The 17611-nt window shown below is 40.9% G+C and overlaps 1 protein-coding gene across 19 annotated transcripts in view; it reads right to left on the bottom strand.

Moving 5' to 3' along the window:
* The window catches only part of ADGRL2 (adhesion G protein-coupled receptor L2), a 191478-nt gene extending 176001 nt beyond the window's left edge, over window positions 1-15477 (bottom strand). For all 19 annotated transcript variants that reach the window (XM_082265130.1, XM_082265140.1, XM_082265143.1 and 16 more), the window contains exon 1: window positions 15268-15477. In XM_082265130.1, coding sequence (XP_082121256.1) covers window positions 15268-15383 — 116 coding nt within the window. In that variant the 5' untranslated portion in view covers window positions 15384-15477. The remainder of the gene's footprint in view (window positions 1-15267) is intronic.
* Between the last annotated feature and the right edge of the window lie 2134 nt (window positions 15478-17611).

The following is a 17611-nucleotide window of genomic DNA, read 5'->3' on the forward strand; positions in this document are numbered from 1 at the left end:
AACCGCTTTAAGGAGCAGTATGGAAAAAGCTCTTTCGCCCCTACATCTATGGTTCACAGGCATGCAGTTCATTCTAAACTCCTGTGATCCGTTTTCAGCTGGCATAGAGCTAAGGTCCGTTGTCTAAAGACATCACTTAGGCAGTCCAGGAGATGAATCGATCCCGACTTTACAGTTGGAATCCACCCAGAAGCCTGGATCTGCAGCTGACTCAGCCTCTCAGTAGGCTGCTGGTAAACTAAGCCAGCCACTCCCACCCCCTGCACGGCCCAGCGCTCCAGTGAATGCTGGAGGAGTAGAGCAGAGAGCCAGTGACTGAAAGTCACCACTATCTGCTCAGAGCAGAGGGGAGAACTGAGCGATCAGCAGTCATTGATCCCTAAGTTCTGAGTGTGGAGGCGACAGGTGACAGCTACAGCATCTACCTAGGTGAGTATGGGTATTTTTTTTTTTTTTAAAACCTAAACTCCATATAACATAGAAAATATTAACTTTTTGAAGTCACTTCAAGGGAAGCTTAATGTTAAAATACTGCAGCACCCTCAACTCAGCAGGGAGGAAACACTTGCTGTAATCAATGCACTCGGGGTCTACATTGCCTAGTAAGTCCCAAGTTCAGTGTGATATTTTACTTTTTAATACACTACTATATTAGCGGTTTCTGCTTTCTTGTTTTAGAGTGCAATCACTGAAAATAAACAGTCTGTAAACTCTGAATAATTTAAGGGTCACAGCACACAGACTCATTAACAGGCAAACTCCCATCAGTTCCACTGCCTGCACAATAGCAGCCACAAAAGACAATACATGGAACCTGGCCAGACTTCTGAGCAGCAAGGCAAGATCTAAATGTTGTTACCAACACAAAAGGCCGGGCGCTCTATTTCAGGCGCAAAGTGCGCAGATCAAATTCTAGAGTCTATTCACACCTCTACAGAATCCAATAACTTTCTGTGTGATTTTACAGAGAGGGCGATGAATGGAGTGAAGTCCGGAGCGGACGTACAGAATCACAATGCAGAAGAATAAAATCAATACAGAACAAAATCAAAAGAGTGCTACAAGAACGTTTTATTAAATTTAGTCTAAAAGCTGGTTTCTCATTAGATGCTAAGAGGATTGTAAGACTACTGCTCTGTGTAGTAGTTTATGTGTTGTAAAAAAAAATAAAAATAAAATGTAAGTGTTAACAATACAAAAATACACAATAATTAAAGTTTATAAGAAACCCGTCACAAAGCTTTAAAAAAAAAAAAAAAAAAAAAGTATCGTCGGCTAATTAAAGTTTTTTTTTTGCTGTGCATTTTAGCAACAATAGGAGCATAAAATCATAGGTGTGTGTATGGTTTCTGTTGCTTACATATATTTAGATTTCAAGTGTAAAATAAATTCAGTGAAAATTGTATGTAAAAAGCACACATTAAAAAAATGAGGTTAATGTATAACTAAAAGGCATTTGTTTTTCTGCATAGAAAAGAGAGGGATTACACCCGTCAGGTTTTTATTGCTGCCTATGCTGCCATTAGGGATATTAACCCTCTCTATTTGTCCTGTTTACTATTATAATTGAAAGAAAAAAAAAAAAAGCAATCCCCAGAACGGGGAAATCTTCACTTGGGGACCTTAGTTCTGGTGGCAACTAGGGATGCACCGATCCGATATTCGGATCGGATATCGGCGCCGATATGGCCATTTTAGATGGATTGGGGATCGGTAGCATTGACCGATCCACTGGCCGATCCGCTTTTTGCTTGGTAACGGCTCAGCCATCCCTTGCTAGGTGCAGTAGTAGTATGGGATGGGAGCCGCTACTTCCTGTATATATCAGATGCATTCTGCCGGTGAATGGAGGAGCCGTACACATGAAGCAGCGGCTTTGCTCTGTACTGCAGCCGATTGCTGTAGCTCTGGATCGGTTCCGGTATCAGTATCGGCGATTTCACAACGCCAGATATCGGTATCGGGTCCAAAAAAGTCGGATTCGGTGCATCCCTAGTGGCAACCAGGGATACCCTCACTTTTGGGAGATTTCCTCTCACTTCCTGTTTTGGCTATGGGACAGGAAACAAAGGGAAATCTCCCCATTGGTATACAGATGGCAAAAAACCTGACAGGGGTTATATTTCTCCTTTAATCTATTCAAAATGAGAAAAAATAGGTTTGCCTTGAGTTCTACTTTATTAAATAAGATTAAAGGGCAAGTCCAGCCCAAGCTTGTTTAGCTTTGGATAGAGTGGAGAATGGGTTAGAACCCCTACCAAGTTATCCAGGGCTTCATTAAAGGGGTTTTCCCACACTTGCTGTCACAGCCACAATGGTTTCATCAGACAGGAAATGAGAAAAAATCTGCAAGAGGGACACAGACAGCAATACAAAGTTACAGAGGTTCTGGCCCTCAACTACTTTATGTAAAGCAGAACTTTAACCCCTGAAGGGGGATTCCTTCTATTTAAACTTCCACCCCCTCTAAAGGCAGAATTGCCCTTTGACCCCCTCCCACAGCTATTCTGGTCTACACCAGAATGATGTGTACCTGGTCCAACAGCACCCCAACCGGTGGCCAGTGGGTGGGCTCAGTACATTATTAGCTGGCTACCGGCACCCTGAAGAGGCAATCAGCTGAAGAGGACCAAGAAGGTGGCATGTGACCCTTTGTATGTCACCCAAACAGGGGATCACAGTGGAAATAACCCTAGAAATTGCTGTGCAGGTGAGCATGGGTTTTGAGGAGAATGCAGCACTGGGGGGGAGGGGGGGGAGTTGGGTGCCACTAGAAAATAAAGTTTCTGTATCCGAGTTGCTGTTGGAGTTTAATTTCTTCCCTGTCTCTTCAAACTGTTGCCACCCACCCAGCACAGTTTGGGGGGGGTGAAAGTTGGGTGCCACCTAAAAAGAAAGCTACTGTGTCAGAGTTGCTGTTGGAGAGTTTTCTTCCTTTCCTGTCTGTTTCCACCCACAGTAACTAAGAAGAAATCTCACTAACAGTGGTAATAACCAAACAGGGGTTGGTTCCAACTCTTCTTCTATTTACCTAAAGAAAAAAGTTCTAGTTGGTGGTCTCCTTTTAGCGCCCATTCAGACTGGCGCGACACGACTTCCTAGGGGCGACCTGTGAAGTCGCGGTGCACCGCGACCTCGGCGCGACTTGCAGGGACTTCATATAATTGAAGTCAATGCAAGTCGCCTCTAGGTCGCCCCAAAGTAGTACAGGACTTGTGTCACTCCTATTAGAACAGGTCCTGTACTATTCAATGGCGACCGACCGACCGCGACTTGTCAGGCGACCAAGTCGCCTGACAAGTCACGCTAGTGTGAATGGACCCTTAATCCTATGTTATTTTTAAAAAAAGCTCTAAGGAAACTTCTGTATTTTGTAATTCGATGTCAAAAAGCAAGGCAGAAGAAACCTACTCTGAGCAAGGTTTTTCCATTTTTTAATAGAACCACGCTCAGTTTTTATTGCCAGTCCACATTGGGAAGATTTTTTTTCTCATCATGAAGACCAAGGTCTAAAGCCGTGGTCTCCAAACTGTGGTCCTTTGCTTGCATTTATCCAGTCCTGGAGGCATAATTTTTCAGCCACTGACACCAACAATAAGGCATATTTGCTTCCACTGACAACAAAAATGGGGCATTATTCCTCCCACTGACACCAACTGTTTCCCCCCCCCCAATACCAACGATCAGGCATGGTTTACTTCCACTGGCCACAGTCTAGCCCCTCCAATGTCTGAAGAACAGTAAACTGGCTCCTTCTTTAGAAAGTTTGAAGACCTCTGGCCTAAAGGGACAGGAAGAGATGTGGACACAAACAGTAAACAAAGTATAGTTGGAACATTGGCATTTTTATTGCCCAGCTTGTCCTTTAGTCCTACTGATCCCCGGTCCCCCAAGTTCTTATCCTGGTGAGTCCGTAAGGGGAAATCCCATCAATGGATTTCCCCTTACGGCGTTTTTATTGCCCTGGTTGTCCTTTAGTCCTAGTGATCCCCGGTCCCCCAAGTTCTTATCCTGGTGAGCCCGTAAGGGGAAATCCCATCAATGGTCAAAGAGCCAAAAAAAACTGAAACAAAAGCTCCTCCCCCAATCTTTCATAAAAGAAAAGGTTTTCAGCCTTTTATATTTAACTATCGCTTGTTTTATGTAGAAATACAGACTACGAGATAATTTTTTTTTCATGTACTCTTTTAATTTAAAAAGATTTAGCATGAGAAAGCATGAAGAATAAGATTTACTGAATATATGCTGCGTTATTAATTAACTTAAAATGAGTTGTCAAAAAGTACAATGCTGGCCATAAAAAGAATTCTAACTGAATGTGATAAATATCATACAAAGGCTGGTAATTTTTTTTTTTGGGTTTTAAAAAGGAAAAACAGAATAGCTTTTGGTCATTTTTTTAATCACTTATTAGTATGTATAATCTAAACGTCTTGCTATTCAGCTCCTTTTATCAAAAGTATCCCGAGTGGCTGTTCTGGTTGGATCTTCCCCTCCAAAGGTTACAACTGGTTAATATAAAATATTCATATTCAAATGCAATATTTATCCAATTAAAAAATAAAAAGATAACCGAACTACCAGTGTGTATCCTTTAGCCTGCACAAAAAAAAAAAAAAAAAATGAAGTCTATACTGCATTCGAGAGATGAGCATGTTTCCTTCACCGCAACTGGCAGGTCACTTCTTGAGTACAAAATGTCTTGAAGAGCCACTAGAGTCTTGTTGACTAACCAATGGCCCTTTGGTACTTACTGTGCAGCCATCAAGCCACAGCAACCAGAAGTGGGATCGTTGATTAGTGAAGAAGATGGAATGACAATGACCTCTACTAGTCTCGTGTAACAGGTCCTTAATCTGTGGCTGTCTATAGCAAAAGGCATCCAGGCTTCAACCACCCAAGGAGCATGACCTTATAAACATCTGTAGCATTGCATATACTAAATATTACGTGCAGCCCCTTTCAGATGTCGGAGGTTACATTTTATGCCACCTATATCCAAGTTGACCACCACTGCACAAGAAGACAAGTTGCCCCGATTAAAGCCTCGTACACACGCACCGATTGTTGGCCGTAAATTTTCAGCCAACGTCCGATCGGCCGATTGTCGGCTTGTTAGTATGATGCTTCTGACAACCGACTGCGACTTTTCGGCCGAAAAAAATCTGGTGTGCAGGCTATAAAATTTTTGTTGGCCGTCAACAGAACAGCCGATTCTTCGTCAGTCAGTACAGATTTCGGCAGACATAAATCAGATGAGCAAGACTGGGCATGCTCAGAGAGGAAAAAACACACGGAAAGTAAACCATCACGTGACATCACTTCTGAAGTTGGTTGTTGTTGGCCGAAAAAATTTGTGTGCAGTCTAGAGCACATTCCAACCAACACAACAACACTGGACAAAAGTCGGCCGATCGGTCGGCCAACAATCGGTGCGTGTGTACGAGGCTTTAGTCTCGTGTTTTACCCAGAGCGCCCTCTAGTGGATTTAGGGAGCAACTACGGTACTTATTGCCTAATATTTTTGCAACGAGCATAAGAAAGAAAAAAACGAAATAAAAAACAGACATTCCCTTTACATAAATACTGTATTTTCTGGCGTATAAGACTACTTTTGAACCTCAAAAAAATCCCCCAAAAATGGGAAGTCGTCTTATACGCCGAGTATAATATCTCCAAGGTAACCTAAGTATAAGTATTGCCGGTAGATCATGTAATGGGGGGGGGGGGGGTCGTCTTATACGCCGGAAAATACGGTACATTTTGAAAATGTAAAAGGCTCTCGAAAGGTTGCACAAAAAAGTTCCAAGTGATAACAACTCATGTTCCTTTTCTATCACTATGCCAAAACTGTCAATTAAGCACGTCCAAGCAATTTAAACTGTGGAATTCTGAGCAGAGAAGCGGACCTATAAAAAAAAGACAGGGAGAAAAATATAGGATGCGCGGCCTTGCTGTCTCTCATAGCGCTGAACTATTAGATCAGGCAGAGACTTACAACACTCATAATCCCCAAGCCTAAGAAGACTGAAGTTGACATGACAGGTAACTGAAGGAGGCAATTTCCCAAAGGAGCTCTGATGTACAGACTAGCGGCAAAAAAGATGGGAGAAGAGCACCGAGATCTGATGAACGGTAATTGGTCCTGGGGTACAGAAGCAAATACCAAGAGATCACTGAGGCAACTACATGACTACAAATCACTTCAAATCCTGAGCAAGGAAAAAAAAAAAAAAAAAGGTAAAAAAATAAATTAAACTATCTTTAAAAGGAAGAAGGCAGAGAGTGAGCGAGAGAAAGATATTTACCAATTAAAAGAGAAACTTCCATATCCAGCGTAAAGAAATTCTTCTTGCTGGTTCTACGGGGAACAGCTGGCCAACCACATGGTAAAACCTACCCTGGACCTAACGAGGCTCCGACTGACATAGGAGATCAGAGAACGCTTTCTGACAAAAAAAGAGAAGAAGGACAAAGGGACGTTCAAGCTGGACAAAACGTGCCCTGGTTACCAATTCTTGTCTTCGGGAAAAAAAAAAAAATAATCTTTAGAGTTGAGCAGTTCCATGTCACATGCAACAACGGAGCTTGTGGAAGCCTTGGAGGTCAAGGCACAAATGAATATTTCATGGACACCCGAGTGGGATCAGGATGGAACGCAAAAGTGTGTATGTGAAACTAAAGAGGCGATTTGAGTACTCTGGAACTTACAGCTGTCCAAAGAAAAGCCACCTCCTTCGCAAGATATATTAATTCTAACCACAATCATTTATTTGCCTATTGGCTAGAAACTTCGAAGAACAAAGAATGCTTGCATTAGGATCTGCACTCCAAAGAGCTTACAATCTATTTACCCTGCAAAGATCAAAGAAGCAGAAACATTATGGCTAACTGGGGTGGTAAAAGAACTTTAAAACCATTTCAAAGGTTCCCTTCAAAATGTAGCCCTGCTCGCCAGCAACAATACACCAAACTATCGGTGGCTTCTAAGAGCCCATTCAGACTAGCGCGACACGACTTTGGGGGGCGACCTGTGAAGTCACGTGCACCGCGACTTCGGCGCAACTTGCAGAGACTTCACATAATGGAAGTCTATGCAAGTCGCTCCGAGGTCGCACCAAAGTAGTACAGGACCCTTTTTCTAAGTTGGAGCGACTTGTGTCGCTCCTATTAGAACAGGTCCTGTGCTAATCAATGGACCGCGACATACCGCGACTTGTCAGGCTGACAAGTCGCCTGACAAGTCGCGCTAGTGTGAATGGACTCTAAAGCAGGCCATAGATGATGTGATTTTCTTTCCTGCAACCACCTTGATTGGTTGCATGAAAGAAAATCGCTCATTTCCCTCATCAACACAGTCATGGTTGATGGAGGAATCCCTTCCATCGAGCTATTGTGTTCTCCCGGGAAAGGAGGTGGGAGGCACGGGGAGCTGTCCCTGCCGGGAGAACACAGCACTGATCGCATGTAAAAATCTGACATGCTGACTCAACTTGGTACAATTAGCCCACCCATAGATAGTTCGAATCTCAGCCGGTCCCTGCTGAAACGGATGCGATTAGAACCATCTATGGCCAGTATAATTCTTTATTAAAAATAGAAGTCTCTGCCAGCGCACAACAATGCATCAAATGCAAACCATCTTCTAATTTTTTAATGCTGAACTAATCTCGCTCTCAAATCACATGAACTATTTTAATGCTGCTAGCATTAGTAAATAGATAGGAAGGTATTTTATATTTACTTATTTTAGACTTTTTTTTAAAAAATTTCTACAGTTACTTTCTGATCTCCAGGCCTAGGCAAACAACACAATACATCCCAGGAGTCTTCAGGAAGAGAAGTGGGCTTTTTTCACCTAAGCACACCCTCCTGCATGCATGCCTGAGCTAAGGGCAGATGGATTCCAGGAAGTAAATACTGCATGAATCATTTGCCCTTACTCAAGATGGTTGCAGCTAGAAATGCTGGGAGGGTTCAAAGTGTTTTCTCAACAAAGTAAAGCCTTTGTGACATGGGCGAGTTTGTTTTGAAGATTTAAAATAAATTAAATAGCATTTTAAGTATGTGGCGCTCAAATATAGTTTAGCTCTGCTTAAAGCCAACCATAGATGGATGGAATCTCGGTCTGTTCAGCAGGGGCCGGTCTGAGATTCCATTCATCTATGGGCAGGCTCTGGTTGTACCAAAGTCGATCCATCGATCAATGTGGATACAAACAGACAGTCACATTTTTTACACGCGATTAATGCCGCTGGCAATAGCCACTAGCAGTAATTACTGTGTTGTGCTGGCAGGGAAGGCTCCCCATGCTCCACTGTAAGCAGAACACAACGGGGTAGATTTACTTAAACTGGTGCATTCAGAATCTGGTGCAGTTGTGCATGGTAGCCAATCAGCTTCTAATTTCAGCTTGTTCTATCAAGCTTTGGCAATATAACCTGTAAGCTGATTAGTTTCTACGCAGACATGCACCAGATTTTGCAGTCTCCAATTTTAGTAAACAAAACACAATAGCTCCACGGGAGGGATTCCCCATCAATAAGGACTTGGTTGATGGGCAAATCAAGCTAATCAAAATCTCTGTAATGAAGCCCAGATGGCAGCAAAAACTTGTCAGAGGGTTTTAATCCCTTCACACTCCATCCAAAACTAGAAACAAGTTTTGTCTTGACATACCCTTTAACCCTTGCGGCCAGGTCCATACATCGTACTGACCTGACAGCTGAGGGTATCGCACGCAATCCGGTGGGTGAAGCCTGTCAGGTGAAAGCATTCAGGCGCAACACTGCCACCCAATTGCTCTTACAAACCCCCCATACCAGCGCACCCCCAGCCATGCTTACAAGGCTTTGCTTGCCCATCTAAGGGCCCGGGAGCAAGATGGTGGGTACAGGGGGAAGGAGAAGAGCGGACACGCGTCCCGTCTCCTGCCCTTCTGGCTGGGACCCTGAAAGCGACATCTGTGATGTCAATTCCAGGTCAGCATCTAGGTGACCCCAGCTAACTCAGCCGGGAAGGAATATTTTGCAATGCGATCAGTGCAGTCCAAAGGAGACCCTGCATATCTTATTAAAGAGAACCGGCCCTAAAAATCATAATTTCTTCTTTTTTTTTTGCACAAAAAAAGTACACCAAAGCACATACAATCTCCCCCCAAGACCTCCACTAAACTGATACCTATTGGAGGCTTTTGAAGAGTCGCCCTATGGAAAATACAGGGTACTGAATTTTGCCACCATTTCATGGGCACACACAAATTGAAAGGTTTGGCATGTTGGGTATCTATGTACTAGGCGCAACCTCGTCTTTAATATTTTACCAAAAAACTTGGGTAATTTATTGCATTTTATTGCCCTAAAATTCCCTTTAGAGAAATTGTGCATTTCCTAGACCTATGCGGCAAAATCATGTGACCGAAAAAATTGGAACATCTACAAAGAGAAATTGGACACATAGACTCTATATATATATAGAACTATATTCATACCAAACAGTTTGTTGCGCGATGGCGCTTCTTTATAGAGAACACCTCCATTGGAAAGAGTGTCATTAACGACTCCTTTTCAGTACACAGACCGGTATCTTAAGGCCTCTCTAACCCACTCACTGGGCAAACTAAAAATCCCTGCTCCTTGACTTACTCATCTTAGCTCATTTACCCAAGTTTCAGGTATATATCATCTTTATGTTCAACCTGTGTTTTATCTGGGGGCCGACCACCTCCGATATCCTAGGATATTCTCCCTATGGACACTATTTTTTTAATAAAATTTACTTTATTCTTTAAGTCTAGGTCTTATTACTAACTAGCTAAGAGTTATTTAAACATCAGGTTTGTTTTCTCCCCCTGTCCCAATGCGAGAACCACTATGAGGTCATTGACATTGCTTCTGGTAGGTTACAAGTAGCCATGTTTATTTTAGGACATTGACTTACAAAAGTGTAGAACGTTTACTATTCGACATTGAAAGTTAAGCTATCGGACTGTTCTATATGTTTATACATGTCATATATATTGGTTATATATTTCTACTTCAATGCATAATGTTTAATGAAAATTTACAACAACAAAAATATAAAGAAAAAAAGAAAAAATTGGAACTATCACTATTTTATTCTCTAGGGTGTCTGCTTTCATAAAATATATGTTTGAGGGTTTTACATCATCTTTAGGGCTACAATTATTTTTTAAATGTGTGCAAAAAAACACAGTGAAAAGGTTAACACAGAGTTTCAATCATTTTTAAGAATTACCTACATTGAAATGTACACCGCTAGTGAATTCATGTTTGGAAATTGATATATTGAAATTTCTACAGAAAGTACCCCTTTTGTAGTCGTGTGCCCTGCATCTTCCGGTCGCGGCGGTCTAGGTCAGTGGTTCTGTCCTCAGGACCCACTAACAGGCCAGATTTGAAGTATTACTTTGGGGAGATGCAGATTAGAATACTGCAATCACTGAGCAGCAAATGATATCACCTGTGATGTATTTCAGGTATCTTGCAAACCTGGCCTGTAAGTGGGTCCCGAGGACAGGAGTTGAGAAACACTGGTCTAGGTGATTACATCACCAGCCAAGCCTGTTGACTCCTGGGATATCTATGCCGTTGACTCCTGGGATATCTACGCGGTTGACTCCTGGGATATCTACGCGGTTGACTCCTGGGATATCTACGCGGTTGACTCCTGGGATATCTACGCGGTTGACTCCTGGGATATCTATCCTGTTGACTCCTGGGATATCTATCCTGTTGACTCCTGGGATATCTATCCTGTTGACTCCTGGGATATCTATCCTGTTGACTCCTGGGATATCCATGCCATCAATCCCAGAAGTCTTCAGGCATCTAATGCGGGTACACAAAGTGCGCCGCAGTGTCATTACTGTGCAGGCGCAAGATCCGGAGGTGCATTCTGGGTAGCCAGCTGCAAGAAATGCAGGAAATGAAGCCAAGCCGGCTTCAGCAGCATAAAACCTGCATGGTTGCAGCCAGAATCAATGGGGACAAAATCAAATAAGCAGTTACAATGTGTACATGGGCAACATTATCCAATATGCTTAAGAGAATTTACAACAATCCCTGCAATACTATTAATGCAATGTTGGCTAGGAGACTGGAGTGCTGCCGCTTTAAGTGGAAGTGAACTCCATCCCTCTCTGAAGGGAAAGCAACAAGCGAGGAGCAGACACGCTCATGGTAACCATCTTACATATGCATGTACCCAATACAACAAGAAGACAACACGGTAGAGTCTCAAGCAATTTATAACTAACCATTATAATCAACTGTCCTTCCCACTGGGCATGTTGCTAGTTATGAACTGATTGAGAACTTGATTGGCTAACTGATAACCTGACCTTCCAGAAGAACCTACAAACTCCATAGAGAGCACGCCATGCAATCAGCTAGGAGTGCTAATATCTAGGCCACGAAGAAATGATAACCAACCAGAATTCAACCTTCAGACAAGCTTTTTTGGAGTTGTTTCCATTCGCATGGCTCTGTGTGCACTGTTATATTGCCAGATGGGGCATGTTTATGTACTAGGGTGCTTCAAACAGGGCACATAATAGCTTAGTCTCACAAAGGGTTAAACCAGACCTGGAATTTTGATTTCCGACAAATTGGATTGGCAACTGATGCACTGAATAGGCAGCACCGACTTTTATAAAATCAGGGTGATTATGGACTTTTGGTTTGAATCCTATCTTCTACATTACATCTTTTTCATATCCATCAATACTGGACATCTATAATGAGATCTCTTTGCCGCTGCGCGAGTTGGGCAACATTATACATATATGTGCTTTTTATTTTTTAAAAATGATAGTCCTTTGACTGTACTGTATAAAAATAGAGCTACCTTGAAATACACTTTGGAATCCCATTATACCGCCTACAAAAACACATTTAGTTCTGTATTAATGACATGCAGAGCTGCATTAATGGGTATCTTTTAGATCGGCCTGGAATTCTACTTTAAGGAACCATCTAAACCCCCCAAAAAATGTAATATACTGAAGCCTACCAGTGGCTACATTTGTTTTCTTTTTACTGAATGTAAAAATGTTTATCCACTAGAGATATACACCCCCCCCACAATATATAAAATATTTAACATAAAATATATAAAAATAATTTAAGATGAATTTAAAAAAAAGGTATATAAAAATATAAATTAAACCCAATTTCATAAAAATATATAAAATACAAAAATATATTTATGAAAGTTCCCAAAATAACAGAAAAAATATTGCGTAAAGGTCTTCACCTTAAAACCATAGCAGACCATACAAAGGGTCATAGAACGTTAAAAAAGCATACGTCCGTACACATGTATGCAGCACTCTTTACTGCTTAAAAAAGTCTCAATGAACATGAATCCTTGGAATATCCTATGTCTCTCTCTCTCTCTCTCATATGTATATGTGGATCTATCTATATACATACCAAAAAAAGAGCGGCACTCACGAGTCTTTAAAGATAAACGCACAATGATGGTTTTAATCAACGTTTCGATGAGGCACAAGCTTGTCTTCCTCAGGACGAACTTGTGCCTCGTCGAAACGTTGATTAAAACCATCATTGTGCGTTTATCTTTCAAGACTCGTGAGTACCGCTCTCTTTTTTGATGCGTGTGTTAAATATACTTATTACATACACACCAAAAAAAGAGCGGCACTCACAAGTCTTGACAGGTAAACGCACAATGATGGTTTTAATCAACGTTTCGGTGAGGCTCATGCTTGTCTTCCTCAGGACGAGCTTGTGCCTCGTTGAAACTTTAATTAAAACCGTCATTGTGCATTTACCTTTCAAGACCCGTGAGTGGCACTCTTTTTTGGTTCATATGCGCCATTGGATATAGATATATCTATCTATCTACACCAGGGGTCTTCAAACCATGGCCCTCCAGTTGTTCAGGAACTACAATTCCCATCATGCCTTGTTATGTCTGAATGTCAGACTTTTACAGTGCCTCATGGGATGTGTAGCCCTGCAACAGCTGGAGGGCCATAGTTTGAGGATATATATATATATATATATATATATATTTACATACATACACATATATATATATATATAGATAGATATATATATATATATATATCTATATATATATATATATATCTATATATATATATATATATATATATATATATATACTATATATATATATATATATATATATATATATATATATATATATATATATATATATATATCTATATATAGATATATATATATATATATATCTATATATGTATGTAAATATTTTTATATCTTTTTCATGTGACACATGAAAGAGTGAGAGCTATAGCACCAAATTTAACACACCTGCTCCCCAGTCACACCTGAGACCTTGTAACGCTAACGAGTCACATGACTCCGGGGAGGGAAAATGGCTAATTGGGCCCAATTTGGACATTCTTACTTAGGGGGTGTACTCACTTTTGTTGCCAGCAGTTTAGACATTAATGCTGTGTGTTGAGTTATTTTGAGGGGACAGCAAATTTACACTGTTATACAAGCTGTGCACTCACTACTTTACATTGTAGCAAAGTGTCATTTCTTCAGTTGTCACATGAAAAGATATAATAAAATATTTACAAAAATGTGAGGGGTGTACTCACTTTTGTGAGATACTGTGTATGTGTATATATAGATATATATAGTTCATACAGACAAGAAAGTTTCACAGGGCTCTCACTAATGGTGTCTTAAGGGTCATCAAAGAATAACAGTGTTTCATATAATGTAAGGTTTCTACAGAGGTCAGCATAATTCAGAACCAATATGTAACACCTCTGATTTCCATGGATCCTAAACCACGAAAGTTTCAAAAGGTGGAAAAATAATTGGACATAATGCGATATCAACTTATTTAGCCTGAGAAGGAAAAATGAATAAATAATGGATTTCTTTTTTCGTAACTCAAGCTACATAAATAGATGTCACTATACCTCTAATTATATTCCCACCTTTGGAAGTGTTGTGGTTTAGGTGATGTTGAATTATGGTGACCTATCTGGGACTTTTACATTTATAAGTATTGAATAAATAACACATTTCCTGGAACACCGTTATTCTTTGATGATCCTTCAGACACCATTAATTAGAACCCAGTGACACTTTCTTTACTGGAAGAACTCTTATGCACAGTCTATGAAGTCGGAAGGATTCTTTTAAATTCCTACATTCATATATGGACATATGACTGCTGAACATTTATTGGACGACAAATAAGATGGCTTTTGGTTTGCTGTAAGTTTAAGCGGAAGACTTTTTTTTTTTTTTTTTTTTTTTTAGTTCTTTTGGTCTTTTTAACCTTTTTTTTTTTTTTTTTTTAATTATTTTTATTTAATTTCTAATTTTCTTGTGTGTAGTTGTATTTAGGGGGGATATCTCAAGCTGGGGGAACAATTTTCTGTGCAAATCTATTTTTGGGTTTTCTTGCCTCAAAGAACAATATTTTTTAAATGTATACAACTATTCAGACCCTAGCCCCTATTGCTAAAATTATTAAATAATTCCACCAATAACACACTTCTTCCTTGGTGGCCATGGTCGCTCATTAACTCCACTGTATCTATGGAGGGAGCCGTGGTTGTCACCCAGGCTTCGCTCTTGATTTGGACTACAAACCGGTCTTCCTCACTTAATCTACAATATATGGATGGGGGTTGAGGAGGGGTTTACCAGTTTACAAAAGCAAGAAAACATGGTTTGTGCTTTCGGGTTGAACCCACGGTAAGCAACAAGGATACCACACTTGTGACAAGGGCAACGGGTATTTTCTGTACTTGCTTAAAATATTATTAGCCTGAGAAATAAAAATGAATGCACCTGCCAAATCCAAGGACCGGTGAGCTGAAATATTTTTATGTTCTTGAGTTAAATTTTTTATTTTAATTTCATTTACTTTATATACAGTAATTACAAAAATAAATGTATCTCCTTGGTTTCATTCTTAATATAAATCTATACTTCCACATACGACCATGACACATAAGAGGAAGGCAGGCAAAGACATAAATCTTTCCAAATGGCCTTATACCAGGTTACACCATAAAGATCCACTTGTTTTTTGGGTTTTTAAAAAGACTTAAACACCAATTTCAACAGGGCATTGTGTACAAACTGTTGAGAAAAGTAGTTGACCAATTATCTTGTATGGACCTTTTATTAATAAACAGTTCAGGAGTAAACACTCACTACATTTTAAACATGGTTTACGCTTTATGGAATCGCCATGGCATACCTTTGTGACATGATTTTGTAGGCGTCCGGAAGATGGCAGTCTGTGTTTTCCATCTGAAAGGGGTCTGCGTCACAGATCTTGTCATCTGTACGCCCGTAGTTGGCACTTTCAATCATAATGACATCACTTCCTGGACATCGGAGGTCGATGGGATATCCTTCGCAGGCAAGCTCCCGCCGAACTAAGCCAAAAGGCAGTGCAGCTCGTGTGAACCCTGAAAAAAAGGAATGAAGAATTAAAGACTGTCAAGGCTTCTCAACGAAAAGAATGGAACAATGTCTTACAATCAGCTTTAAAAAAAAAAACAACACAACACAAAGTAAAACTATTTTTTTTTTTCATTTTGGATAGTGTAAGGGAGGGGTATAACCCCTGTAAGGTTTACTTTTGCCATTTCTTTCCCCATTGGGGAGATTTCCCTTCACTTCCTGTCCCAGAGCAAAGACAGGAAGTGAGGAAATCTCTAAAAATTAGGGAAATCTCTTGTCACCAGAACAAGTGTACCATTGGAAAGATTTCCCCTCTTACTTTTCTGGGGACAACCCAAAAATTGGGATTTTTTTTTTACTTTCATAAAAAACAGGACAAATAGGGTGAATCTCCCTAACTGGGACACAAACAGTGCCAAAGAGACGTGTTCTAATCCATTCCCAATCCATCCAAAAAAGAGTGGTCTTTAGTTATACTTCCATTACATACTTATTTTGTTAAGAGATAGATCTATCTATCTATCTATCTATCTATCTATCTATCTATCTATCTATCTATCTATCTATCTACACACACAGGGGAAAAAATATTTATATATACTTTATTTTTTTTTTTAAATACACCATAAGAAATATATTCCGCCACATGCAATTACAATTCTTCAGTGCCGGCGCATTGACTGGAGGATTGGTGAAGCAGAATCACCGTGCAGCACTGCGAATCAAAAGACTCCGAGAGGAAAATGGCTGCCCCAATGTACAAAGATAATTAAGAGACTCTGACAAGGGACAGGTTCTCCTAAAAGAATACCTTACTCAATCCACATCGCTCTCATAAAACATTACCACTCCAGTTACAACAAAAATATGAATAATTCACTCAAATCATGGGCAAATAAGTAGTAAACTAATATAAAGTGTTGAGAGAGTGAGAAGGATGGAGCAAGGAAGAGTGAGGAGGATAAGGAAGGAAGAGTGAGAAGGATAAGGAAGGAAGAGTGAGGAGGATAAGGAAGGAAGAGTGAGGAGGATAAGGAAGGAAGAGTGAGGAGGATAAGGAAGGAAGCGTGAGAAGGATAAGGAAGGAAGCGTGAGAAGGATAAGGAAGGAAGCGTGAGGAGGATAAGGAAGGAAGAGTGAGGAGGATAAGGAAGGAAGAGTGAGGAGGATAAGGAAGGAAGAGTGAGGAGGATAAGGAAGGAAGCGTGAGAAGGATAAGGAAGGAAGCGTGAGAAGGATAAGGAAGGAAGCGTGAGGAGGATAAGGAAGGAAGCGTGAGGAGGAGAAGGAAGGAAGAGTGAGGAGGATAAGGAAGGAAGAGTGAGGAGGATAAGGAAGGAAGAGTGAGGAGGAGAAGGAAGGAAGAGTGAGGAGGAGAAGGAAGGAAGAGTGAGGAGGATAAGGAAGGAAGAGTGAGAAGGATAAGGAAGGAAGAGTGAGAAGGATAAGGAAGGAAGAGTGAGAAGGATAAGGAAGGAAGAGTGAGAAGGATAAGGAAGGAAGAGTGAGGAGGATAAGGAAGGAAGAGTGAGGAGGAGAAGGAAGGAAGAGTGAGGAGGAGAAGGAAGGAAGAGTGAGGAGGATAAGGAAGGAAGAGTGAGAAGGATAAGGAAGGAAGAGTGAGAAGGATAAGGAAGGAAGAGTGAGAAGGATAAGGAAGGAAGAGTGAGGAGGATAAGGAAGGAAGAGTGAGGAGGATAAGGAAGGAAGAGTGAGGAGGATAAGGAAGGAAGAGTGAGGAGGATAAGGAAGGAAGAGTGAGGAGGATAAGGAAGGAAGAGTGAGAAGGATAAGGAAGGAAGAAGTAGGTAGGATAAGGAAGGAAGAGTGAGGAGGAGAAGGGAAGGAAGAGTGAGGAGGAGAAGGAAGGAAGAGTGAGGAGGAGAAGGAAGGAAGAGTGAGAAGGATAAGGAAGGAATAGTGAGAGGGATAAGGAAGGAAGAGTGAGAAGGATAAGGAAGGAAGAGTGAGAAGGATAAGGAAGGAAGAGTGAGGAGGATAAGGAAGGAAGAGTGAGGAGGATAAGGAAGGAAGAGTGAGGAGGATAAGGAAGGAAGAGTGAGGAGGATAAGGAAGGAAGAGTGAGGAGGATAAGGAAGGAAGAGTGAGAAGGATAAGGAAGGAAGAGTGAAAGG

The sequence above is a fragment of the Pelophylax lessonae genome (genome assembly GCF_965119305.1).
Source record: "Pelophylax lessonae genome assembly, chromosome: 8".
NCBI lineage: Eukaryota > Metazoa > Chordata > Amphibia > Anura > Ranidae > Pelophylax > Pelophylax lessonae.